The sequence below is a fragment of the Varroa destructor genome, unplaced genomic scaffold, assembly GCF_002443255.2.
Source record: "Varroa destructor unplaced genomic scaffold, Vdes_3.0 BEIS01000002.1, whole genome shotgun sequence".
NCBI lineage: Eukaryota > Metazoa > Arthropoda > Arachnida > Mesostigmata > Varroidae > Varroa > Varroa destructor.
This window is the reverse complement of record NW_019211455.1, coordinates 50,952,043-50,977,814: the sequence shown is the minus strand read 5'-3', so window position 1 is coordinate 50,977,814 and position 25,772 is coordinate 50,952,043. Positions and strand designations below refer to the sequence as shown.

Below are 25,772 nucleotides of genomic sequence, written 5' to 3'. Positions count from 1 at the left end.
TATATTTCGTATTTTTCACGTAAGCGTTCGAATACGTTTGGTGAACATGTTTTAACAGTCTTAACCGGTGAAAGAATATGTTGCCAAAATCTTCACCAGTAACATCTAGCACTAGACATGTGTCCCTTTGTTCGCTCAGCGTAAGTTATTTCTGTGCGTATATACGCTAAGACGCTCATAAATTACGTAACACTACTAGTCATCCGCAATACGGATATGTACGTTGATGATACACAGTTTACCAGGCTTTTGTGTAGGGTACGTTTTTCCGCAAATGGCGCACATCAGAATCCATGCAGTCAGCAGCCGGTTGTTCTTTCGACGTTTTTACAAACTGATTTGAATCAAGAATCAGCTGTACACGGCGAAAGATATCGACGCGTTGGTCTATCGGGAGAAATAATAAGCACGATAACACTAGCGCAGACCAGAGCGTCGCTGGCACCAGACGCTGACGATGGCGAAATGCACGTTCTAACGCGAAGTCCTAAGCATCGGCGCAGCACTGACTGACGTATGCTCTTAATATTATCACCACCGTCATCAAAACCCCCGTTAGGCAGTTGAATCATTGGTGGTTGCTAACGAAAAGCCAGATGGCGAAATACAATATCGCCGTTAGGCTGAGTTTACCGTGCAGAGGTGGAACATTGGCACACCCCATTCGGGCGTTGGCGCCGCTGCTGCCAACATTTTTCGAACTCTGAACGGATCCCGACAGCGTACGCAGCAGCGTTACGCATTACAGAATCTATTAATAGCACAAGTCTCTCGACAAGAGCAGCTTATAGTACCGATACGGAGGCCTTCGGTCGTACAGCGCGGAGTTTAATACGATGCTAACGAGACGACGATGGTATATGGGAGCCGAAACCACGTAAGTTAGGTTGCCTTTTAAGGGTCTTTGTTAGCGGTCGCGTAACACATTTGCACACGTTTCGCACATGAACGTACATGCAAAATATATCTACACCCTCTGATCTGGCTCGGTCTACTAGACAAACGGGTCATCTGAAGCACACGATTCAAAGCACTGCTTCTGGCAGCACCTGGTAGCGAATAAAACACCTGTACAATATGATTACAGTTTCTCCAAGGTAGATATAGCACAACTATCCAAGAAAATAACGATCTGCTCTGCAAAATTCTATGAACGCCGTTTATCCAAGCGATTTAAACAAACAAATCGCCTGTCTATACTTGGCCACTGTACACTTTACAAGTTTTTGTGTCTTACGTCATTCAGCATTTGCTACTGGCGAAACGTATGCTTTTTCAGTGTATTTCAATTACGATCATTGTTATCGTGTAATTCATGAAGTAACTCATGTTTTGTTTACATCTAATTTACGTGACGGCATCAAGCGAGGTAAGCGGGGCGTAACGAAAGTGTCGATTTCTACAAGGCTGTAGCACAAAACTGACGCGCGCCGCAGAACACTGCCGTAATTTTTCTTTGTTTCTGATGAACGTTAAAGATGACGCTGTGTCACTAGTCCGTAACAATAAACGAATCCACTCTATACGATTGATGAAATCGCTTATAACCATATTTTACTCTACCTATGGAGGTAAACACATACGTCCATATTGCCTTCATGATAGGCTATCTTCGCACCTTCTGTTCACGATTGCTTTGCATGATTATCTGCAGCTATACAGACCCACTAATATAACAACAGAAAACTTAACGAAAACCGTAGTGCTAAGTGGCAATGGCTGACAACTTTGCTTCCCGTTAAACAAAAGCTATTTTTTATAATTAACTTTTTCGTAATCTTTTTTCAGTTAAGTTTGTTGAAATACACGACATACTATTCTACATGCTGCTGGTACTTGATCGTTTCATCGATAATTGCGTTTAAATAAAATTATGAATGCTGACAGATAGGACAGGACGATGACAGGAAAGATGAAACGGCTGAGAACAATGTAACTTATCTAAATATCAATGTCAACTATGACTGATGCCATAGCAAAAAACAAGCTACGATGTCAACCAGACTAAGCTTTGTCATCCAAATCCGCGTAAAAGCAGTTCCAAAAGATGAAGAAATTTCCATACCACTAGTAACAACGTTTCACTAATTTGATCAGGTTAATCCTGAACACAGGTACACCGCTATTACGGGTAGATCTTTTCGACAATACAGACACGGAACGAATCGGTTCCGCCGTAGATGCGGATCCGCCGGACGTCGTCCATAAATACTGAAAAATTAAAAAAAAAAACACGAAAATTGACATATTCGTCAGGTTGAACAGCCCGTATAGATGTCACCCTGTGTTGATAACGTTTATCTACGAATCGCAAATGGCAAAATAATATACTACTTAAAAAGTAATAACAGTGGGGTCTGAAATCAATAACGAGATGGCACAGGAGCCAGCAAGCGTCTGCGACAATTCCAGTTTAATTTTTTTTCCATTTGTCCCTATCGAACGATTTCTAGCTATTTAGATGAGCCACGGTCAGTAACGGTAATAGCCATCAACTTGTAATATTACAGATTGAACTATCTATGTTTCTCTTACTTCTGTCACAGTGTTAAAGTGACGGAGAGAAAAAAAACATCGGGGAAAATTGTATTTTATCAAGCACGCGCTATAATTTATTCATTGAAAATGTGTAGTCTATTGACATGGATGGGCTGTTGCGTTTCGGCTTAATCGACCTATCGATTGCTTCCATAAATATACACAGACACAAATAACATTGGGTATAATTCTAGAATCGACAAGTACGGTGCACCCAGTAGATTGACCTATAGTATTTGTTACTCGTATTTAAGCGAGGGTTTATACGCTAACTTGAACAATGTTTAAATATCGTCATCCAAAAGAAGAACTGCTGAAGATTTCCGTATTTCGGATTGCCTAAATCTCGTCAAAATAACGTTTAAACTTAATCTTAAATAATAAGAGAGACCTAACTAGATATAAAGCAATCGCGTTAATAAACATTTAGAATTTCCGGTGGAGTCGGATTATTGTAGCTACCTAATTTTCCCCCCTTGTCACTATTCGCCTGGACGTCCGCATGCAGTAACAGATCTTACGACACCTGTCGAAGCACAATATGTTGAAGCTATGAGAAATAGCAGCAGAAAACTAGCATTCCTTAGCCAGAATTTACACGCAGTATGACGAGGCATATAGGCTTAGAAGTCCGGCGGGCGTCTACGGTAATCCTAGTTTGATTCCTTTGGATCCTTGAAAATACTTCAGTAAAGCTCGGTGCAACTCGCGCGCAAGTGGCAATACAGTGACAATTAGCTTCGTATATTTGCAGCGGTCAGATTAGTAGCCGTGTGCAATGTATATCCGAAATATGTTTCGTTTTGCCTCGTAGTCAGTCTGCCGCTGAGCATTGTTTCAGTTGATCGGGCCTGATCTGCTACTGTCTTTGTTGTCTCTGATGAAATCTTTTGTTAGCCACCTACTTGGTTCAAACAGAAGTCGCGTTGTAAGCAATACCCAATGGATGGATACAAGGATGTTTTCTCGCTGAAGTAGCTACGTCAGATGGTTACCCCAACGACATACTACTTATCTTAATCACTTCCTGCACTAGCCAAAATCACGACTGCTTGACGTTGTGCCACAAAGTGGCTACTTCATAAGCTGACAGTTTAGCGAAAAACGGACAGAACGATATTTCACTGCTGCACCAGCAATGGCGAAGAAGCTATGGGGGCATTCTATCTACCACACTGTTGGACTGGCTCTATTTGTCGCTCTTTGAATTCAAACAAACTTATATGGGTTTGACAGGCGAACTGATTTTATTTGATAGACAAAACCCCTTTATTACGGATTACCGGAGCTGCCCTTCCGTTCCCTGCAAGCAGAACCCATTAAGCAAACTAAACATGATGCTACACGCTAAGTATAAAGAATGTTTAGTAAAAGCAGGTAAGGGGGTAAAATTCCAGATGATGAAGACACTCAAATCATGCATAACTTCTTCGGCTGGGAAACAATCAGAGCATGGGCATTTTCCTAACTCCTTGATCATTGCAGGAACCATGAAGATGACCATCGACTCCTAGAAGAAATATAGACACCCATAGATGGGTGCGTCAGTCTTCTAGCAGACAGATACGGTTCGTGAAATGGCAGTTGTGTCATTAAATATATAAGGATGTAATCGATTAAAGCTAACGCAACAATTGCCCGTATGCAAATGTTTTGCGTCTATATAAAAAGGTACCCATTCTCTTATTAGCAGAACATATATGTCTGAATATGTACGTTTTAGCGTACATATACCTCTTGAGATGAAAAAAACCCTGTACAAGGTTTTTTTTTATTGGTCCGAATGCTCAACTACGAGGACGATACGTTCTGAAATGAAGCGGAGCGTCCAATATACTGGTGTGACTTCAGAGTAAAGATTTTCTAATTTACATATCTTTGTTGAGTTCATTTGTCTTTCTAGCCAGTTTAGCTTCTGCTGTTGCACTGCTTCCGTAGTAAGAGATCTCGATTAATTCTACTAGCGAGCGACAAAGTAAAGGACAACTATCTGCTATTTTGCAGAGCTGTCCCTCTATTGTATATATAGATAGGCAGGACGTCCACCCTCGGTTCGACGGTATAAGGTGCACACGGTTTCTCTAGTTCCTAGCAGATCCTCTATATATTATAGCCAATATCGGCGTTGTCGGGGGGTCAATATAATGACGCTTGACCACCTTCTACAGGACTTTCTGATAATTAATCGATGGACGTATTGAAAATGACAAAAAGTACTTATATGAAAATCGATCTCACTAGTAGTATGTTTGACATTTAATGATTAAGCAATCAAGGGCTTTTGTCACGTATCGGGTACATCCGGCTCTGAAAGTTGGCTAAGTTGTAGATTCGGTGGGTTGACACCCATCCCATTCCATTCAATCAACGCCTCCCTGCGGCAAATGATAACTTCATTTTTTCTCTTTTTTTTTTGCCAGCACGTGGCATCGCAACACCGACGGTATACCATCATAGTAGCATCGGACAAACCCGCAGCCATAGGCGAGTAAGCCAGCTTTCGGCCGAATTACCATCGAGATGTGACATCGTTTCGGTTGCTCATTATCTTTCTAGTTTTTTATGTGCACGGTATTTTTTTTTTATCAAAGCATGCACATATTGAAACGAATATTCTGCTGCATCGTAATAATTGTACCTGTCCTGTGGACTTTGACGACTTTAAGCCTGCCCCTAACAAAAACGGTACATTCTCGAAACAAAGACGTGCAAAGCGTCGTGGCTTTTTTTTTGTTTGGCTTTGCAGCAAAGATTCTTTTATCATACATACACGGTAACGTTCACCTCCTTATTCTGCGTGTGCATGCAACATGTGAAATGCTGTATGACGCGTCCGTGGGTCTCCTTGGGCTGGATTGTTGACAAAAAAAAATCGATTGCCACCTGTGCATCAGCCAAAAGGTTGGACAACGATGTGTAGTCGTAGCTTTCTACATTTTATAAAAGGATGTGCGTTTGTCTGCTCTAGCAGTGCTGTTCGGCATCTGTCTCGCATGAGTCGAATAAACTATGAAAATAAATCAGCTGCTGATCTATGAAGTAGCGTTCACACAGTCGCTCGCTAGCGGACGAAGCTATGCATGCAGTGCGACAACGCGCAACTAACCAGATGATCATCGAGCTTACTGCTTGAAGACTTCGTTCGGTGAGAAGATCGCCGCCGGCTCGATATCGGAAAATCAGACCCACCTAGAAAGGACAACGTTTTTTCATCGAATAAATAGAGGCAGTCCAGGAGATAATTCTAGTTCAAGCACAACAAAGCCAGCGTCGTTGATGTTTTGCTGATTTTCCTATGACCTAAATATGTCATATCATAGAAAAACATAACTTGGAATGTTGTAGAACGCATTTGGAACGCATTAAAGTACGCTTTTTATGGGTTTTCAAAAAGACAAATAGAAAATACCTCGTGAAATATTGTCGCGCGTTAAATATGCGTTCTTTATAGATTCGTTCGTACGGAGATGATGATATCGTATGCTAGAGTCTAATGACTGAGGAGGTCAGCACATGGCAACGCTTCCCTGATGAATCATTGCATGACTGATAGATTTGCCAACGTAAAACGAGCTGCCCCGATAATACATGCATCTCCATGGTATAGAACTCCGTTTTGTTTTTCGAAGTTGTTTCTATCGAAGTTATTGTCGTAACAACGATGACAATAAAGGCAGCAGTGGCGTTTACCTATATTCCATATGCGCCACCATAGAATGGACTGTGTATAGCTGTAATGCAAAGGCGTACCGTTGCCCCTAGGGGCAACCAGTCTGGGACGCCAGCAGCAAAAGGCAGCTGAATTTTGGAATTAGAAGAAAGGATAGATAACCAACGAAAGGCCAAAACCATAGCACGAAGTTACAATTGTAGACGTATCGGAATTGTAAACAACATGTCGACAAACTATTGCATGGCATACAGGCACGAACTTGGAAGTGTATAGGATGAAATAGAATACTGATTTTATATATACATACAGGTGAATGTACATCATGCATTTCTATGTGCCGCTGAGTGCAAATAGGCTAAGGAATAAACATACATGGGGCTAGTTCCCCGGGTCGGATGCAGTACGAATTTGTGGGTACAATACGGCATACAAAAGCGATCAGTCGACCAATCAGCCGATCAATAAAACAACAGTGCTCGAACGATGGTCAGGCGCCAGCAGAGGAATCAGAGTACAATGCCAGCACCGTTAATGGCAGTCTGGCTGTGATAGAACTAGTGCAGGGAAGCAATAAGCTGGCACTGGCTGAATTGAAATAAGTTGCTATATGATTTACTCTCAGTAGGTAAGACAACGCATGTACGTACGTACGTACGTGCAGATGACACGGCATATTAAGTTGTTGTATGTGAGAAGATGAGAGGAAGCTGATGCATCAGCTGGCGACCTTTGTCTAAAATGGCAAAGGTCAACTAAAACACGTTGCTATAAGAGGAAATAATCTTCCGAAGAAAGAAATAGGGGAAAAGTAAAATGTAGATTTGTTACATTAGGGATGTGATCGAGGCAGCCGTAACACAATGACTGAAAAGGTACAATAGACAAATACCATACACTAGCAGCCTAGATGTCCGGCGACATTCGGCCGATTCGTCGCAATAGTGACCGGTCAAAGTGCGGTCAGAGCGACTAATAGTATAACAATGATTAACTGGCCTACAACGATGGCTCTATACAAAGCATTAGCCACTTATTATTGAGATTATTAGGGCAAATTTCGACATTTTGAAAAAGCTGCCCGCTAACAACGACCCGAACTGTTGCAATCGTACGTAAAAAGGTATCGGATTAAAGAAACGCATCATGCGGTGCGTCGCGAACCCGTTAAGCTATAAGGTTACACGGCGTCATGACGTTTCGAATGTTCAGCGCTATAAGTCAAATAGGACACTAACAAAACGGAACGTTTTTTAGCTTCTGCAGCCAAATGTAAATTAGAATGTTTAGAGGCCTAAAGGTACTACTAAATGCATTTATTCATATTGATGCTCACTCATAGTATCATATATGAGCCATCTCCGTTCTAACGTGCTCAAATCTACGTTTGATCGATCTTAGGACCTATTTTTTTTTTTTTTTTTTTTTTGTTGAGTTAGCTTAATTACCTCGACAATCTGACAACATCTTTTACAGAATTCGCAGCATAAGCACTTTCGAAATGGCTAAAAAGACGACAGACGTAAGTTAGTTGGTGACTTCCCGAGTTAAAAAATCGAAATCCGATTTAATGAACGCCATTACATCAGAAACTACGAAGATAGGATTTAGTAAACTCAGCCTAAAGTGGAGCTCAGGTCCACCGTCCAGTCGTTGCAACACTATCACTGTATACAAATATAAGGGAGAATAACTAATCCTTTTTCATACACAAAAATCAGTTTGTTTCAACTATAGAAAATAAATAAAGACTATAAAGAAAATACTTAGGGACCCATGCCAGGAACTTCTCCATCTACTCAACGATAGAGGAAAGGAGACAGTTTACAATCCTCGTCAATTTGTCCTTTCGGCTTATCTTTTGCTTTAAGCGATATCGCAATGTTGCCAAATGGCACTGAAATTGAATAGGCTCGACCGTCAAAAGTTATACAATGACCAGCATACGATTAAGCAGACGAAAGGATCTGCGTTGAGCAGGATCTTCAACTGAATCAACTACTGGTCCGTCGTTGATTTCTCTTGATTCTTCTATGATTTCTATCTTCCTCATATTGGCGACATTAATGGCAACCTGGAACAAAGACAATCAAGAAAAAAGTTGATACCTTTAGGAAACCTGATGGCCTCCAGAAAGCCGGGAAATCCAATGATCAAGATAGGTTGGCAGGATAGTGGTCAAATCGGCTACATGATAACATCATGTCATAGCGTGTGGAACATCCACAGTCGCGGAAAAGGCAACTGGACCCTTGTCACTGCTAGGACGCGACGAGGCACCGCCTCTCACAAAGCAGGGATGCTTGAAAGTCAAAAGGCGGCAGTGATATACTACTGTCGATGCTATTGGTAAGCGCAACAGCAATGAGACGGAAGTATTCCATCTGATCTGATCTGCCACGTGTGCAGATTGACAGCGGAAGCCACAACACGCTGTTAGCAGAGCTATGGCTAGGTGTGGTTATATCAGAATTGGTGCGCCCATCCGCATCTAGCGTATGTAGAAAATGGGGCAATGTGTGGGTGGTGCAGAACGGGGTCGCCTTTGAAAAACAGGTAAAAAAAAGAGTTGACGGATGCGGTCAGATAATTATTTAGAATATATATAAAATTAGGTATTTTGAAGTGTTGCCAGTAAAGGATAGCTGTCCAAAGGCAACCAGAAGGAACTAAGAAGAGTGCGGATAGAGCTGCGCGTTTGTATCTACAATAGTGCTCCAGGATATGCTCATGACTTTGTTGAACTTTTTTGTATGTAACATTTATATACAGAACAATGAAATATAATGTATAGAAACCCAATAACTATTGATCTTGGCCGGACAAAATGTCACTCCTTGGTTAGATGATAGTTAGAGTCTTGCACATTTTTGATAGGTAAAGCCTATGCGGCAACTATCTGTGCGATGTACACGAGAATAAAGTGTTATCTCTGAAAAACACGTTATAGATAAACTTATTAGTGGAAAGAGATAGGAACTGCTAAAGACGATATGAAGAAGCTGTAAGTTTATTTGTAAGTTCTTTGTTTGATAACACCAGTTTACGATGAAGCATGATAGAGTTTTGTAAGGACGCGTAAAGTTTGTAAAGTAATATCATTACTTAGAGTGCGTTAAGCGATTTATAAACGCTAAATCGGTGGTCTTTTGCCTTTAAAATAACACTGTATGCTATACGTTAGATGAGTGGATTCCTGCAAACGTTGTTTGCAGTAAAAAGGAAATGCGTGACGACTTAACGACGTCACGTCTCCAACGTGTCTCCAGTATGCAAGCGGACCCTGATTATGTCGGACCCACCAATCATTGCTCGTTTTTCCGCGTGGTCTCTGAATACGAACCCGTTTCAGTGGTTTTCGGAGACGGTGGGTTAGAATCGTGCTCATAGAAGTAGAAGTAATAGGCCATTGACTGTTTACTGTGTTGGCTGCAGATATCAGAGTCGGTATGTCACGTGATGTCGAGGTAGGCAAGTGCCTACATCAAACGCCGAGTGTGGTCACGTAAAGCGCCGCGATAGCCGATACTAAATTCCTTCGGGACACCCGAAGGGTGTTATCGTGTACATATCGTATTACCTCAACAAGGACCAAGAAGAAGCGTGGCCCCGATTCTCGGTTCCCGGCACAAATTAATGACAGGACCGTAAGGATTCGACTCTTGTCGCTGTTCCCTTCTGAAGCAAAAGCCCCCTGCACCTACGCGTACGGTCAATATAGTCATGCACGATTACCTTGACACCGTTGCAGACACCTCTGATGTCAACGAACCGTGTAAATTTTTTGTCTCGCAATGCTTCGTGGTGATCTGCGATGCTTATACTTTTCATATAATTAGCCAGCTTTTCGCTTCTTCGATGATTTTATGGAACGTGAATACATCAATAATGTAAGAAAGACAAATTGAAACTATGGTAAAGTGTGCATTATAATGTGTGCATATTTGAATAATAACTAATAGTATATAAAGCTATTTCTGGTGGTTTATGCGCTATGTTGGGTTTTGGTCTCAAGTTTTGTTAGTATAGACCTGCTATCAAAGATGTCTAGATCCACGGAAGCCTAAATACAGGTGCTAGTGAAAAGTATAGAAAACATAGATATGCGTAAACAACCAACCAATGTCTGTATTCTCCAAGGCTTACCTTAGACAACCACAATAAGACGACGATTTTACCAAAAACCAGTGACCTTCCCTTTCCGCTCCGTCTGCTTTTTAATCCACTCTGAAGTTTGATTGAATCGCACATAGTCTTATACTCACTTAGCTGCCTCACTATATATCTGACCTTCGTTTTCCCTCCTGCGTATTCCATCCAACTGACAACTGCGCTTGTATACTACAAAAGTCAAAGGTGACGAGCCGCTGTTCTCATAAGGTAATCCTCATGTTTCTTGACACCCGTACAGACTTCTCACCTTTGAGAACACAGCCTCTAGACTCCGCTATTCTCGTGTCAGGACTTCTTTACATACTTCCCTAAAGGCAATGAATTATCCTAGGATTTCGAACAAGTTCTTGTAGATCGGATCTCTGCTTTCGTCACTTCTTCGTCTACCAGCTGGACGAATTTTCCCCAAGAAGCCCCACTAATCTTCACTTCTCGCATGATGTCTGGCGGCAAGCCCGTCCGCCACCACTACTGTAGTAGGTCTGTAGTAAGTCGTAGCTGTAAGGAGCCTGTCTATATGAAGTGGCGACGAAAAAACAGAAAGACCAGAAAGCCTTCGTTTGCTCCTGTTTCCTAACATGATGAGAGCTCCTTCTCTCATCCTCACGCCCGATTTGTACGGACGTTATCTCCGCTAGCAGGATGATCAACTGGTATAAGGCAGGGGAAAAAGCTTCGGCTAGGGAAAGGACGCCCGTTGGCATCCGGCACTCTCCTTTGGCAGAAGAAAGCTACGGGCTTCAGTAGGCAGCAAGCAGTCTTCTGCAAAACCCGAAGGAAAACGAAAACTTAAAATGGCATCAAGTTTTTTTTACGTTGCAAGCAATTGGGGGCTGATGTTTTAGGCAAAGCTGCTTAATAATGAGATTGTCAACCTGCTTGATCGTTTCTTCTTGGAGGAACAGCAGAACGGACACCGCTGGCACCCCAGGAGCCTAACACAGACTTATCGGTTAAGTGTTTCGGACGGCTTGTCGAATAAAGTTCCACCTTTATGATAACGATGCATAGATGCCGTTAGTCGCAAACGTTTGCGACCAATTCGTATTCGTATTTACCCTTCTCGGCAACAATCATTTAGGTCTAGGTCATATATGCAGTTGTTATTGTGTTTGGAGTTCAAATGGCATCCATTTACTGCCGCCTCTTCCACTAGCTGCAGAGATTTAATAAAGCAAATATCGCCTTATGGACGATCTCGTTTTAGTCATTCTTCAATTATAAACCTGAAAAACAATGAAGTAAGTTTTATTAATCTGAATTCTGCGTATTTATGTAATAGCAGATTATTTTTTTAGCGTCCGCTGTATTGATACGGAAAATTATAAAGTTTGTTGTCGCATAAATATTCTCGATGAACAGTCAGTTACTTTTCTTTATATTTCCTGTAGATTGATAAATTTTTTTTTGAGCAATGCTTCTTAAATTTAAAGAAAGCCAAGTCACATTTTGCCACACCAACTTACTATAGCAGCAGCAGCAGCAGCAAAAGTACCACCATAGACTTGACAATAAAATAGATCGGATGTTTCGTACATCTGTTTTTTTTTAAATTATTAACAAAACAATTGTAATAACATATGAAAATATTGATCAGTGGATGCATTTCTACTATTCACACGGTACTAGGGTAGTCTCATCGCCTAAATTCATACTTATCTAACATTCATTAACTTACTCAAAGCCAATAACTCATATATCCCATGGTCATTTTACAGAGAACCGTACTGCCCAAGAGGAAATTTTGTCTGAATCCTTCAATCAAGCGTCATCTCAGCAAAAACAAGATGTCGGTTCTTGTTAATAAATAAACATCAAAATATAGTAAATAAGATGAAAAACAAAATCAGATACGAATCGATTATTGTTGTGTTACTCGATATCGTCGAAGAGGGGATTCTGTCGGTGTTTGTTTTTATTACGCCGCCAATGCCTGTCGAACGATATCTTCGATTAGCCTTTTGCTTGTTTTGTCAGGTTGTCTACCGAATCGCAGTGATCAGTATTTTATCTTGCTGAGTCCGACTTGCGTTAAGCTAGCTCCGGATTTTTGCCACACGTATCTGTGGCAGTGGCGGAGCTACCAAATGACCGTTGTTTATTTACTTCTGAACGCTTTCCTGTTGCCATTGTTACCACTGCTGCTGCCGCCGTTGTTTCATTTGAGAATTCGGCAAAAAGATTGTACACGGGCAAACATCGATACAAATTGAAATGCGCCAACGCGTGTGTATCAATTCAGATACACACGTAGTAGGTGTAAACACAGTGCGGATTCGAATTTTTGCGCCAATATCCACCAACTGTTTTTAGTGCTGATACTATTAATGATAGGACCGGCGGCAAATCTCCGCTTGTATATTTAGCCGAGGAAGCTCGCAGGCACCAGGAACGTAGCCGAAGTCGACTAACGAACTCAGGTTCTACAATCGTACTATAGTTCTTCTAATTCTGTTGCGTTTCTTTCCTTTCGTCAAAAAAACTTCTGATTTACAGCGATGCGAATGACTCAGAGAGGACTAACAGGCTAAATGGACCGAGCTTGGATTTTTAGACAGCTCTCAACTGATCTAGTTCGTTCTCCTTCGGTATGCATTTCATCTCAGTGTGATAGACTATGTAGAACAGCCAGGAACTGCACCTCGGGGCCTGAAACCGTTTCGCGCTATGTTTCCAATGCAGGTACCTATCTAGCAGCCACTCCGACTTTTGCCGACCAGATGCCAATGATCTAGGCGTGTCGGAGAATTCGCCATACTTTAACCGGATCCACTTGTTACCTACCTACCTACCTATAGTTTCTTGTTAGTTAGTTCATGGTGAAGATATGCAATCAGACAGAGAAGAACGGCCTCATCCAGGATGGGCCCGTGAACAAATGCATGGTCTCGCATTTGAGCAGTCGCTATTTTTTTTGTCCCTCGGATCTTTTTTTTGCTTTCTCTCTCTCTATCCGTAGTGCTCCGTTGTTCCAAGTGAGAACTACGAATGAAAACTGGTTTTTTCGTTGGAACGACACAGTCCAGCCGAGTGTAGCCTAATCAAGGGATTGCTGGACGTTACGAGAATAGCATTGATTTATGCAATATCTCACCCTATTAAAAATTCTTAGGTCAACTAACTACGATGATACAGTTACTTTCTAAGCTACAGCATTAGGTATATGAAGTTATTCTCCCCTTTTACAATGAGGTTTCACATGATTGTGTAAGCACCTCTGGCTGGACCTCACATCCTAAGATTTAGATGTATCAAATATAGTAAACAGAATACTCAGCTAGTGATAGCCGAATCTACTTTTGCCCGTTTGTTCGTTACTGACAAACTGCTTAATATTGCATTTTATCTCTGTTTAAGTGCCCAGCAAATGTAGTCGAAAACCTCAATCTGGCTCATTGAACTCAGTATTGCATATAAATAATAAAGAAAACTCCGTTGGACTAGCATGTATATATATATATATATATAATATTATAGTAGGATAATCCGGATTTCCGTACAACCACTTTACAAGTTCAGTTTATAGCTAGTAAACCTACGCCTAAATCTAAGGTAGGTGCTTACCTTCAATCATGTGTGGACTTAAATATAAAAGGCTCACCTTTTTACAGTATTATACATTTGATCTGCTCAATGTTACAGGGGCATCCAACTGACAAAAGCCCAGCAAAGCCCTTCATTCGACAGTACCGTGTGACGTTCGCAATTACTATTAATTTGCGTCCTCCTTCCTAACACAGTCAATAGAAAGGGATACCCAACGGCTCTATGGATGCCTGACGTTTTCACTTACGGATTCGATAGTAGTTTTTTTTCTCATACATCGCACGACTTGATACATTTCTGGCTGTGCTTCTTTTTAAAAAAGGTGTACATCGAGTACTGGTGATTCATCTGTGATTATGGAGGCGTTCCGACTTGAGAATACTTGTTAAGTACACGTAAATATGCCTTCATCGTGCTTCGATATCCCTGCATTTCCATTATATGTTAGGATCGAAGCAAATCGTAGGCCATTTTATACTTGGCGTAATGTGTCCCCCTATGTACAGTATCTATTGTAAGCGCCGTTATAGTTCTATTGGCTCTTTCAAGTACGCGCATAGGAATTCTACCATAAAAGCTTCGGCACATAATAGTGACAAGTCACAATACGTATAGACATTGCAGGTTGCTTCTGCTGTCAAGCGAAAAAGGCCAGTAGCAGTATGATATGTTTATGACAATGGGGAGGTTACGGACCCCAACTCGAAAATACGCTTCGTACATTAATTATGTATCGCAGAAAAACTTTGCCTATCTCTTGGATCGTAAGTGATCTCCTGCTAGATTTTAGATACGAAAACACTCTTTCTGACAAAGCTCTCAGAAGTTAATTCACGTTTGTTGCGGTAATAAATTTCTGGAGGATACAAAATAAGGGCATCCAAGGAGCATATATATATATGCCAGCAGATTGTTGGAGTCTCAGTTCATTCCAAATTAGATCTGTGTATGAGCAAAATAAGGACCTCGGATCGCACCAAAATGCAACGGGGCCTGATCAGCCTAAATAATTTGTGCTTACGTATCTTAGTTTTCGTGTAGTCACGCGTAGCTTCGTCCTGTACTCTCATTATTATGAGTAATCATTATTTTCTTCTGGAGATGGCTGCATTTCCAGGCATGTACATACTTATACCGGAATACATAGGAACATGTAACTTTTAAAATTGTAAGGAGTTGTGCGACTCTGTATAACAGTCGCTCCATGCTGTACTGCTATTTTCAATCGAGCCTATGTCCTGAGTGCAAATTCAAACCTTTTAGAGTTTTTTTTCAATCAGCTGCTCCTTTTTTCAGTTGGTTATGTAAAAAACCGATAATTCGAGCGCCGTAAGTGTAACTTAAAGCGTTTCATTGAGGTCTTAAATGGTTACATTGGCAGTTTACGGGCGGATACTAGAATGATGGCTCACAATGTCGCGGAAAGTTTTGCTTCACGCAATTGTATTTTACCTCTATAAACAGAATTACGTCACCCATCTATAACAGGTGACTGAAATGTTTTGTAATAAAAATTTAATCGTGGTCTGTATAGAATCAGTGCTTCAGCAGTTGTGCCATTTATACATTTCTAACGGTTCCAAGACCGAAAATAATTTACAACACAGTTCTCACCTTGCTGCCAAAACGCTATTAGCAGGACAGCGTATGGTAAATTACATTCGCAGACGGAGGCCTTCAGGGCCGCAGGAGGAGGTTTCAAAAAAGGGACGAAAACGTTTAACGCTGCTAGGTAGCATGGCGCAAACGATTGAAAAGCCGGCCACCTGAGCGTCAGACGGTCACCTTGTGCCGGCAAAGCCAATACAACATTTATGGTATGTCAAACGCCGAATGCGAAACAGAAAGATCCATCGCCGATGAATTTATCTGTTTTACCGCCAGTGTAGGGAGGTGCACATGTAACTACTGGAACTTCATTTGTCAGACGGCCTATTACGGAAGGCACGAACTTCGGCAACAGGTCTTAGCCGATCATTGTACCCGAAGAAGGAAAGATTTAAATATGCAGCGACTAGTTTCAAGAGCTTACTTCAAACTCGAGTAATCACATGTGTTTAGAATATATTCCACGTTCGGAGACAAGTCATTAGAAAATTTTACAGTTTACATGATCTGTCCACCCGTATCCAGTGGTTATCGCGTTTTTTTTTTAATTTTTCTCAAAAATGTACGTGACAGTGTAATTTCGCGACAGCTCTATGACCCCCTAACCGAAACAGTGCACAACGCCCAAAATTTTCACAAGAAAACAAACCTTCCAATATATAATTTCTCCGTTATTGATCCTCTTTCGCGTAGAATGTAGGATTACTTAATCATTCATTGTAGCACATAAACAAAAAGAAGACATCAAATAAGAGAGTTACAATTGGCGCATTGTACCGCTTTCCTGGCCAATGTATTAACTAAGACAACTGTGTGCGACAATTGATAACGCTGTCGTCTCGATCATTTGAAAAGTTTATCGAAAAATCCACAAGTAGCCAACGGTGACCTTGTTACCAGAGCATTCGCTGATCCCCTTTGTTCTTCAGTTTCAAGATGAATCGACTTGTTTGGGCATATCTATGGACCATATAGAGACATGCAAAAGATTCCGAACCATCGGGATACAGAGTGCCCTTTCTGGAACAGGTAGATAGTAGATCGACGAGTTTGAAACTGACAAATAAGCGTTGCTCGGCACTACTGCCTCGTATTATATACAAGGGATTAAAATGCCACCTTGCTTTTACAACTATGCCAATGCACTTTAAACTTAGGTTCTACCCTGATCAACTGAAAACAAACATTAGCATGGTTTTCAGCTTTTGGTCGCCCGCTGCGGTGCTTAAGGGCAGAGAAACGACCGGACGGACGGACGGACTGACTGACGGATAGCCAAAGCCAGTCATTTAGAGCAGCGACCAAAAACGTAACTATCTATTCCTATGCGTATCTATTATCTACACCAACATTTCTATAGTATACATACAAAAAAAATCGGAACGGCAAACTGCTGTGAAAGCTATTGACGCGTGTTTAATGTGCCTGTGGGAAAAAAAAAAACATAATTCTGCAGTGCCCCTATGGTCAGACAGTTTGAAGAAACCTACTAGTTGTCCTTGTCTAATGGCAGCAGAGTGGAAATTCGCAGGATTTGAATGAAGACCGCACGTTTTTGTCTACAGATTTATATGCGGGGGCATATAGGATTAAGCCACCGATTCCGCAGCAGATACAGACAAATGGCCAGCCGACAAACACTGTATCATGTACAGGAAATACGTGTTTGGGGTTGTGTTGGGGGAGAAATGACTGGCTTAAAATGACCTCTATTTCACCGTTTTTAGCTTCTATACTGGAAAATCGAATTTACAAAGAAAAACAACTATAGTTATATTGACGATTTGCATAACCACCTACGGAACGGTTGCTGCCAATCGTCAGAACGATAGCAAGCCAAATGTTTCTGATAAGACGGAAATGTTTCTTAAAATAACGCGTTTATTATGACTCATTCTAATATTGATATGGAACCATCGAGCCGGAATTAAAATGAGATACAATTGAAATTTAATTACCTCTAGTAACGAACGAAAGCATGATACATACTACAGCTCTTTTTTTGATGATTTGTTATTTTCACTGCCAGTGGCCGAATTGAATGCCCATGGGCATCTAATTACTAGTAAATGATAGGGCTTCTCCTAGACCCGTTTTTTTTCTGACAGGCATGAAAGAACCTATAGCCAATACGCATTCGACGCCTACGTAATCATTCTTGTAACGCCGGTCTATAATGAACGAACATACTTCTCTCTGTATCGGATTAACATTTTGCAGCTTCTTTGTTCGATGTATCTTTTTGTTAATTTATTTTGCCAATATACCCCATGATGCAGATATTAGAAGAAATTCACGGTGCGTCGTATATACACCTGCACGTCTCGGCGATCGGTAAACGCTGTCCAAACGAACGAGGCAACCAATAAACTATACAGCTAAAAGGAAACGGAGCAACAGTGAAAGCAGCTATCTGTGCTGCACAAAGGGCTCGTGTCGGGTACGGGCTGCCAACGCGATTCGGGCCCGCGATGATGCAGCATCTTTTCTTGCGATCGATACCAGTGCAAATAGCTCGACATGTCTCGAAACAACGATGGCAGAGGCGTGGGCGGTAGCAGCAGCAGCAACGGTCGTGAAGAACATGTCACTCCCGCGCTGCATACAGACATATGAAAAAACCTCCGGAACAGACGTCCTAGAAGGAAATCGCGTGGCAGTTGATGAAGGGGTGCCAGTTACTCACTCGGCTGGTGTTAGGGTGGAAACAAGAACAGATTTGGAGGCTTCACAGCTGAATCAAATGAATAATTACAATAACAGAATAGTTTGTCGGCGAGTCCCACGGCAGGATAAGTGGGTAGATAAGATTAGATTGGCACGAATCCCACGGGCAAAGAAAGCGCCTGAGAGAAACACAGAGAGTGTGACGATTTTCGCTGATTCATTAATCGCTTTGGATACGTGAGAGGGTGCAGCGTCGTCATGAATGTCACTAATAACGATTTCGGATCGGGTGGGTTTGACCGCTGCAAACGGCTCATTGAACACGCGGTAGCAACGGCCGCAAGTTACACGCAGCTTCATTATTAACATGCGGTCTACAAGGCACTTCAGTGTTATGAAACTGTTTTGTATACTCAGCGCTACCGTCGGCATAAAAGTGTACGCGACGACGTGAGGTCAACATGTAGGTAAGCTGTCAACTTTGAAACTTGATGGATATGCATATAGAGCTTATATTTCTGTCTGTGGATTGTCGATAACGTTCGTGGCTAGTCCGCTATCGCTTTTGTTATGATGAGGCAGCGGAGAATGGAATACTCGACCTTTTTGGAATACAAGCGTATTTGACCGGTCGCTCTTTTCGTGCTACACGTAGGCATACATAGATACATTTTTGTTGATAGTCTATATTAGGAATATAGAGTACCTGTTCTTTTCGTATTCGGATCCAATATATACTATGCATATTCCCAGACCAGATTCATCGGTCATCGAAGTTCAATTATCATTTCCAGCGATCACACAATCGCTAATGAATTAATATTTGTGCGGTTTATTTCTAACTAACTCCACACAAAACTTCAGAAATCAATACACTGAAGCCGTATGCGTCTGTTCACTTAGCCCAACCTAAGACTCCCGTTCATAAATCAGCTAGCAAAGATAGAAACCAATTTTTTTCGAAAATGCCCACCCGCTATTATCAGATCTTGCCAGAGAGCGAGCGAGAGAGAGGAAGAAAGAGATACTGAGAAACGTAATTCGACCTTATGGGAGGACCGACCTTTGTTTCCTTTCTGACCTAGTTGGCCGCCACCGTTGTGGCAGCGATGGCGGTAACGTCAGCTGCAGCAGCAAAAACGTTTTCTAAATCTGATTGAATTCATTCCCTTTTGAATTCACCACCACTGCTAGGTGGATCACCGCCGCACCACGGTACGCGGTGGCGTCGAGGTCTCCGTGGTTCGAACGGCGATTTCGTTCGTTTGGGGTGCCACAGCTCCCCGAACCTCCGCTAGCTCCCTGCCTTTCTCCGTAAGCGAACCCTATTTGTTGATAACGGATGGTCGTATACTGTCAGTTGTTAGCTAGACTGACTGTGTTCACCTGTGCCATTCGGCAGGAAGTGGTAAAATTCGATAATACCATTCAACTGAATCGTAGTCATGGCTGTCGTCCCAATATCTAACCTATTTCAATTAGAGGCTGCCGGATGATTTCCAGGAAATTGCTATCAGAGGAAACTAGAATAGCAGGTTAGATCGCGGTGGTATAATCCTATTGCGTCTCGTATTCGTTTCGATCCACATTCATACGCCGTAATAATAGTTACTCGTCGTAGGTCAATGATATTCCCAGCGTGTTACACAAAAGTTTAATAGGGGCAAATGTCTATCATTTGTCGGTAATCATGCACGGGTTCGTTGTAGTTTAGTCGATGATGGGTGACACTGCATGCTTCCTTGTGAAGGCTGGCCTGCCCGACGGAGCGAAACGACCTCTGTCGATTGAAACTGTATAGGTTGAAAAATCTCGGGATGCTATATAGTGCCTAATCAATGCAATTTGGTATCGTATCTATATGAAATGAGAAAGGCAGATCTTGTTTGACTCCCAGCTTTTGCTTTCTTCTTTGTTTTATCCATTGTGATACTTATTTGAATTGGCTATTGGTTTACTGTCGCCTAAGCATACTAAACCCATACTGTTTTCAGATATTATTACTCAGACACGTGACTAGATATTCCTAAAAAAAGCCGAAATATCCTATGTACAGTGTAACCTCCTTATCCAGGCATTTAGTCAGTAATGCAACAGTTGTACATGTTCTATGTGCATTAAAAGTGGTTTCACGGCAAGAGATCTGCTGCTGTTCTTTGCATCGACTTACCAGCAATGCCCTACAAATGCCTTGCACTCTTTTTTATCTATTATATATTTGTTATTAATTTATTATTATAAATATATACATTATTTACTCAGCCTGCCCTTCCTGGATACTACTTTCTAAGCTACTCTAATTCGCAAAGCTGGGCCACCTTCTCTTGAGGTTATGGCCACAGGCAGCACGCGCGAGTCGGCCAAACCAACCAAACAGCCCAAAGCTGATGGCGAGGATAGCGCAGGGGTCTTTTGTGCCCCGAGATGCCCCACAATCTCAACATACCCCATTCGCCCCCATTATCTCGCTGTTGGTCATGAAGCGGTTCCCATTCACCGATATCTCTGTTCTAGGCAGGTGGGCACTGGCGGCACTTCTGGCGAAGAGTTCATTTCTCAAAATCTCTTTCGTATTGCTAGCCCATTATCATCATGCAAGATCTGAACGTTTTACGGAAAGCCGTTTGTCTTTGTCCAGTTTTCATTCTGTTCTTTCTTCTTTTCTCGAGGAATCTTTTCTAATGGAAGTAAGTGTTCTTTGTTCAGTTACCGGCGTCCCCGCTGCTACACAGCCAATAGCTGCCTGCATTTGCTCCAGTTAACAGCGACTTGAGGATCTTCGTTTCATTGTTTCATACGTTCGCACTTGGACTATCTTTCACATTGTGTGCTTACATCGTCGTTGTTTATGCTGATAGAGTCGTAGCGTCACCACCAAAACTCCTTTTAAAGGTGGCGCCACTAACGACAACGTTCAATGGCCGTTACTCGTGCTCTGGCCGAATCATTTCGATCTATGCTTGATGACGAACATTTATGGGGACGACTGGCAATGAATAATCATTACCAATAGGAGTTACTGCACCGTATTATCTATGTTGAGTGCAATAGTGACTTTTTATGGACTGACGGCGGAGACAGAAGAAACAAACTAGCAGAAAGTGGGCAAATGCTGGTCCAGGCTGGGTTGATTTTTCCCGTTCACTTGACCACCATTCAACACTGATGCAACGAACATTTAACAACAATAGATCTAAGTAATAAGCGGCCGATGATGCTATGCTTACTTGGACAATGTAGTACCTAATCAGATGTGCAACACTTATTGCTAGCAGGTAATGATACATGGAATATAGGCAATAGGAAAAATATTGTCCACAATTAGCATAGAACATTCTATCGAACGTATCGCTATCTAAAAGAGACCTTTATAGCGGCAGCGTGACACTCGTCGAACTTTTGAGAGACTCCGGTTGTATGCCATTATGTTTTAGCCGAGTTTCTAGTACGTAGCTTACAACGATCGTTTTAAGATAGCATTTCGAGATTTGAATCTATATGGCGTTCCTTTCCCTTATATCAGGCTATTTTTTCTCATATTGTTAATTAGATGATGATTCAATGTTCTGACAGTATGTCAAGAAAGCGAGTTTTTGCATAGGGCTGGTATGCCCTAGCCCAAATGCTTGAAATGATACAACAATGGACAGAAAGTAAATCGCAGTGGATCAACATACCCAAGTTAATATTCAACAGAGGCTGTTTTCTTATAAGGTTAATGCCCGTCCTTCAAATGCATATGTATTCGAAAAAAATGGTGTAGCATCTATAATAATAAATGGAGCATTCCAGGGGGACAGGTAATGGGAGAGGGGCCGGGGGAGGGGAGTGGTAACAAAGCTGTAATTAATCCGTTTTTGTTCGTAGCAGTAAAAATGGAAACAATGAATAAATTAAAAAAATAATAAAACAAATATCTATCTTCATGCGTAGCCATTAACCATCGACAACGGTCTAACGTACAGTCCATGCTTCGTAGTAGATTTAAAATGGAGTAGTCAACTGATTCAAACAGATTACAAAACGTGTTTTTCCCAACGTATTTCCGTCGACGAAAATCAACCGCAGTCAAAAGTGATCTACCCCACGTCGCATCTAACAGCATAAATCAAGTACTTGATAGTTTTTAATAGAGCTCTATTTAAGCGCAACTATCCACGCAGTCATAAACGGTACGAAGCGTGAAGTTCTGCTTAGACTAACAACGTAATGTTTTCGATCTAAGACTCATGTAATAGAAAGGGAGGGCAGTAGAAGGAAACGAAGTTCCCACTGCTATACAGCTCATATCCGTCTGCCCATTTAATCTTCTCAGAAAATTGGCCATTTCTATTTTATATAGCTCAACTTCACATGGCTAGCCTGCATACACCTCTAGTTAAATATTCAACTTACATTTAAATATATATATATATATATATATATATTGTACAATAATGATACGAACAAGTACCCGTTAGACGTAAGTGTTTTCTACCACGCGGCCCACCTATCAAATCAGGCACGTAGACATCTGCAACGTGACCGTTGTAAACAGTTTTAGACGTAACTTCATTTGACCGTTGGTATGAGCGTCGATGTCTGAACACTAGTACAACCCTTAGGGACAGACCCTTTTATAATATGAGCAGCAGTAGGATTTAGAATGTGAATAGAAGCTTGCAGTATGTAAATGTCTCCCAAAACGGCATTTTTCAATCAATAACTCATAGAAACTTTTCACTTGAATATTGCATACACAAACGAGCGGATACGTCTGCTAGTTCTTTCTACTTCTTCGAGTCGTATTACGTGACGGTACGGACGGCGTGATCATCGCTTGTCTTGTCGGCGGATTGGAAAAGATCAGGAAGCGTGGCCTAGGATTAGCTTCATGTCGTGGATCGGTTTCAGTTACGCTGTCTCTCTACCAATACGCACAGCCAGCGATGAGCTGGCTGATCGAGCACACAATGAGAAGTCTTCCTAACATTTATTCTCTGTTGACGTCTGTCTATGCGGAAGAAAACGAAAGAAAAAAAACGAATGTGTATTTACGCGCATACAGGTATGCATTGGCTAGACCCTCCCGAGTCGCTTGGCCGACTACCAAATCAACAAATGCATCGTATATATGTACATATTATAACTTGTTAATGAGCTACAGAGTCGTTGTTGGTTTCCGTTATGTGCCGCCGTCTATGCGTGCGAAGTTCTTCGGAGTTCACTATCGCCGTCAATGCCGTTGTCATTGCTGCTACCTTCTTTTGAACTGAGCAGCGCGGTTCCGCCTCCCCGTTCAGTTACCAAACAAAACTAATAGTTTTCGTCACGTAACACAATTGTCCCAACGATAGATCACTATTTTCTATGACCATTGCTGCTATTCCTGCTGTTGCTGACCGGACGCATTCTACAGTAGTAAATCGCGGTTCAACGCACGGAATCACGACGGATGGCTGTTCATCTAGGATCACCGGCGAACTTCGGACACTTGAGCTACTGGACGTTTTGGCGGCTTTCCCTGTCCCCGGCGGTCTACCCTGCCGTTGTTGAAAACAGATTCGCCACTTCTGCCAGCTGGCCTATTCAAGATTGCGCCGTTGATATATGAAGAACGCCTATGAAAAAGTGGTCGTAAGCTGCGGTTTTCAACGTGCGCTACATATCGTATTCCGACGGGACCTGTTTGAAAAGCCAGAGAAACTAAGGTCGATTCTATGCAAAGTATGTTTACATTTGTATAGCTTAATTCCGTTCGTTAAAAAGATGCAGTTAGAATCTCTTTAGTATATGTCGGACCAGATACACTAAGCATTACTGTTAAAGTGAATTCGTCTCAAAGCTATCATCGAAACCCGCAATCTGATCGTCCGTTGGAACTTCAGAATCTCTACGTCAGTAGTAACGTGTGCTATTTCTCGGACAAATGTTTTCTTTGTTCTACGGCTTTCGGAAACTTCTAGAAACGATTGTATTTTTGAAGCTGCTGCTGCTGCTGCTACCGCTGTTGTTATCTAGGGAGTCATTTTACCTTTCTTCTTTAAGTTCTATTGAAGCGCGACGTGAACGGCGTGTACGTAACGAATACGTGACTGTACTGCTGTGGTGGCAAAGATCGAGTGATGTCCACGAACAGCGTACGTAAGCGCCTATATTTGTACGAGCTATGGCCTACGATGCGGAACAAAGCCATGATGGTATCTCCTAAACAACAACGGCCAAGTAACAAGCGCCACTAAAAATAATGGAAATGTTCCTGATCTGACAGCGACTACGGGGTGTCGGGAGAAGCAACACACATACCTGTACAAACATTTCCACTACATCAATCTCGGTTACGATGATGATGCCAAATGACTATTATGTGACACGTTCATCGTCAGGTGACTGTTGAACGTAGTTATGCCGACAGACTTTAGTCCTTATCCATGCGTTCTAGAGCTCATAATATTGTATCTACGTGTATAAGCGTACTACGTGCTCCACGCGGCTGGAGCATCCGAACGGAAACCGTGCGCCGTCTAATGGGTTTCAATCTCTTAAACAAGAGATCAAGTGCAAATCTTTGCGTATATGCAATTTGCTGACTATCGCTATTTGTGAATGCGGCTATACTATGGCTTGTGTCCGTTGCTTATGGCAAATATTAAGTAAAATAAGTATAAGTAAATGGAATGGTCGTTATGGGAGGGCTATGGTAAACAAACATTTCTAGCCTTACATTGGGTATTACCGTTAAACGTTTGTTTATATAGCAAAGGGAATTCTACTAAGAGCAACTAAATTATAACTCCGATGGCTCAGACGGCTGAATCTGCGCCCACAAAGCTGGAATTTACTAATCTGAGCTGCATGACATCTGGTCGAAGTTGATTTTATAAGTCTGAGGGTATCTACCAATGATGATGCACTCAATTGCATTTTATGTTACCCAGGTTCTGGATAATTTTTGTGCGAACATTTGTTAGGATATACTTTTTTGTCTGGACACCTCGTGCTCGGGTGTGATTTTCTGCATTCTATCTATCGATCCTAGAGATTAAGGCTGTTTATTGTTTCATTATCAGACGGAATGCTTCTAACAAACAAAAGACGCACACAATTCTGTCGTACGTTAAAAGCTCGAAACTGTAGAAAAACGAAATACTGCGCGTCTTGCGGACGCATCTGTTTTCCCTGCGATAAATAGTCAATTAGACAGAAAAAAGCCGTCAAGCGCAAAATAAGTAAGGTTTTTACCGTAAATAACACTTCAGTTGGCAGGCTTAAGTTAACCGGCTCACAACCAAGAACTTTGAAAACACAACACGACAACGGTTAAATCCAAAAAGCAATAAAAATACAAAAAAGCATGAAATAGGAAAGCACTTAACGGTTATGCCTCTTCTAAAAACTTGTACCTGCAATACGTCGGAGCTTACAGTTGTGCTATGACTATGATGACTATAAAATAGCACGAGCGAATTAATCCTTTCTATGCACCTATATATTCTATACGTTAATACTGTAGTCGAACCTGTCTTTTCGAATCCAATGTTTTCGATGTCATCATCCTGCAACATCCTGATGGACATGTAAATGTTCTATA

At 41.7% G+C, this 25,772-nt stretch overlaps 2 protein-coding genes across 17 annotated transcripts in view; one reads left to right on the top strand and one right to left on the bottom strand.

The window, feature by feature from the left end:
• siz (Brefeldin-resistant Arf-GEF family protein schizo) overlaps positions 1-25,772 on the top strand; it is a gene marked incomplete in the record, with an annotated part of 514,736 nt that overhangs the window by 336,252 nt on the left and 152,712 nt on the right.
• LOC111244260 (uncharacterized) overlaps positions 1-25,772 on the bottom strand; it is a 144,621-nt gene that overhangs the window by 21,209 nt on the left and 97,640 nt on the right. For 2 of the 16 annotated variants that reach the window (XR_015322424.1, XR_015322425.1), the window contains exons 6-7: positions 10,355-11,607; positions 2,066-2,211 (exon numbers count right to left, since the gene is read on the bottom strand). Coding sequence is in view for 6 of the 16 variants with exons in the window: in XM_086981864.1 (XP_086837990.1) it covers positions 3,818-4,048; positions 5,645-5,727; positions 8,156-8,282; positions 10,355-10,525 (612 nt within the window). In the remaining 10 variants the exon portion in view is untranslated. Of the gene's footprint in view, positions 1-2,065; positions 2,212-2,584; positions 5,728-8,155; positions 8,283-10,354; positions 11,608-22,204; positions 23,867-25,772 lie in introns of those variants that run through there. The other 14 variants (XM_086981864.1, XM_086981866.1, XM_086981865.1 and 11 more) reach the window with 14 other exon arrangements.